The sequence below is a fragment of the Emiliania huxleyi genome (genome assembly GCF_000372725.1).
Source record: "Emiliania huxleyi CCMP1516 unplaced genomic scaffold EMIHUscaffold_253, whole genome shotgun sequence".
Taxonomy (NCBI): Eukaryota; Haptophyta; order Isochrysidales; family Noelaerhabdaceae; genus Emiliania; species Emiliania huxleyi.
Genome location: NW_005200146.1, coordinates 192,499 through 193,472, shown reverse-complemented (window position 1 = coordinate 193,472; position 974 = coordinate 192,499). Strand labels below are relative to the sequence as shown.

General features: G+C 71.5%; 1 protein-coding gene across 1 annotated transcript in view; it reads right to left on the bottom strand.

Annotated features, from left to right (window-relative positions):
• Positions 1-228: 228 nt before the first annotated feature.
• Positions 229-974, bottom strand: part of EMIHUDRAFT_237648 (hypothetical protein) — a gene marked incomplete at both ends in the record, with an annotated part of 1,465 nt that continues 719 nt past the window's right edge. Inside the window, 2 exons of the mRNA XM_005777894.1 lie at positions 229-343; positions 467-797. Coding sequence (XP_005777951.1) covers positions 229-343; positions 467-797 — 446 coding nt within the window. The remainder of the gene's footprint in view (positions 344-466; positions 798-974) is intronic.

Below are 974 nucleotides of genomic sequence, written 5' to 3'. Positions count from 1 at the left end.
CGCGTCGCAGAAGTGCACGTGCAGGCGGCGCGGCGCAGACATCGGCGCCATGGCGACGCGGCGACGATCGAGGCGGCGGCACGCGCTGCAACACGGGGTGCAACTCGTGATGAGCCTCCCGCAGTCCCAGAGCCAAGTCTTGGACAGGTCCGAGTTTCGTAGAGATAATCGCCGACGGCGGACGCAAAAATCTCTGTGTTGCAGGTCACAAAAAAAGATAAAATGCTATCATAACGCCGTCCCGCGCAGCATCCCCGCGAGCTGCGCGTCCAGCCCTGCCGCCGTCAGCGGGTGCGTCACGAGGTGCGGGCCGAAGCCCGCCTCGTCGGCGCCAAAGACGACGCTCCCGTCGGCGCGCGCGCGGTACGAGGCCGCAATCTCGTGCAGCGGCGGCAGCGGCGTCGTCCGCACGGCGCCGCCGCCCGGCGGGGGCGGCGGCTCGGCTGCGGCCCCGCTCTCGCGCCACGCCTCGTCGCAGAGTGCGGCTGCGCGGCGGGCGATGCCGAGCGCCCCGGTGAGGCCGGTGGAGCGGATGGCGCCCACGGTGACCCAGCTCGACCCCTCGGCGCGCCCGATCTGGTAGTCGGCGGAGAGGTCGCATCCCGGCCGGAGGCCAGAGTAGGATCCCGCCACACCAGCCTCGCGGAGCTGCGGCACGGCGGCGCACGCCGCGTCGAGCAGCGCCGCACGCACCTCTGGCCGCGCCTCCTCCCGCGGCGGCATCTCTACCTCCCTCACGGGCTCCGCGGTCGGGCCGCACGCCACAACGCCGAGCGCCGACCGCCAGACATACACACCTAACCTCGCGTCATCTCGCGTCACTTCGCGGCTCTGGCGTCGTCGCGGGCCTCGAGCGCCTAGCACTGCACGCACCCGCGGGAGAGGTCCCCCCGGCCGTTTTAATCGAAGGGGCGTTGGCGCCCCACCGAGACGCCCCGGGCCTGACTCCGTCCAAAAAAACAAAAAAGTCCCCC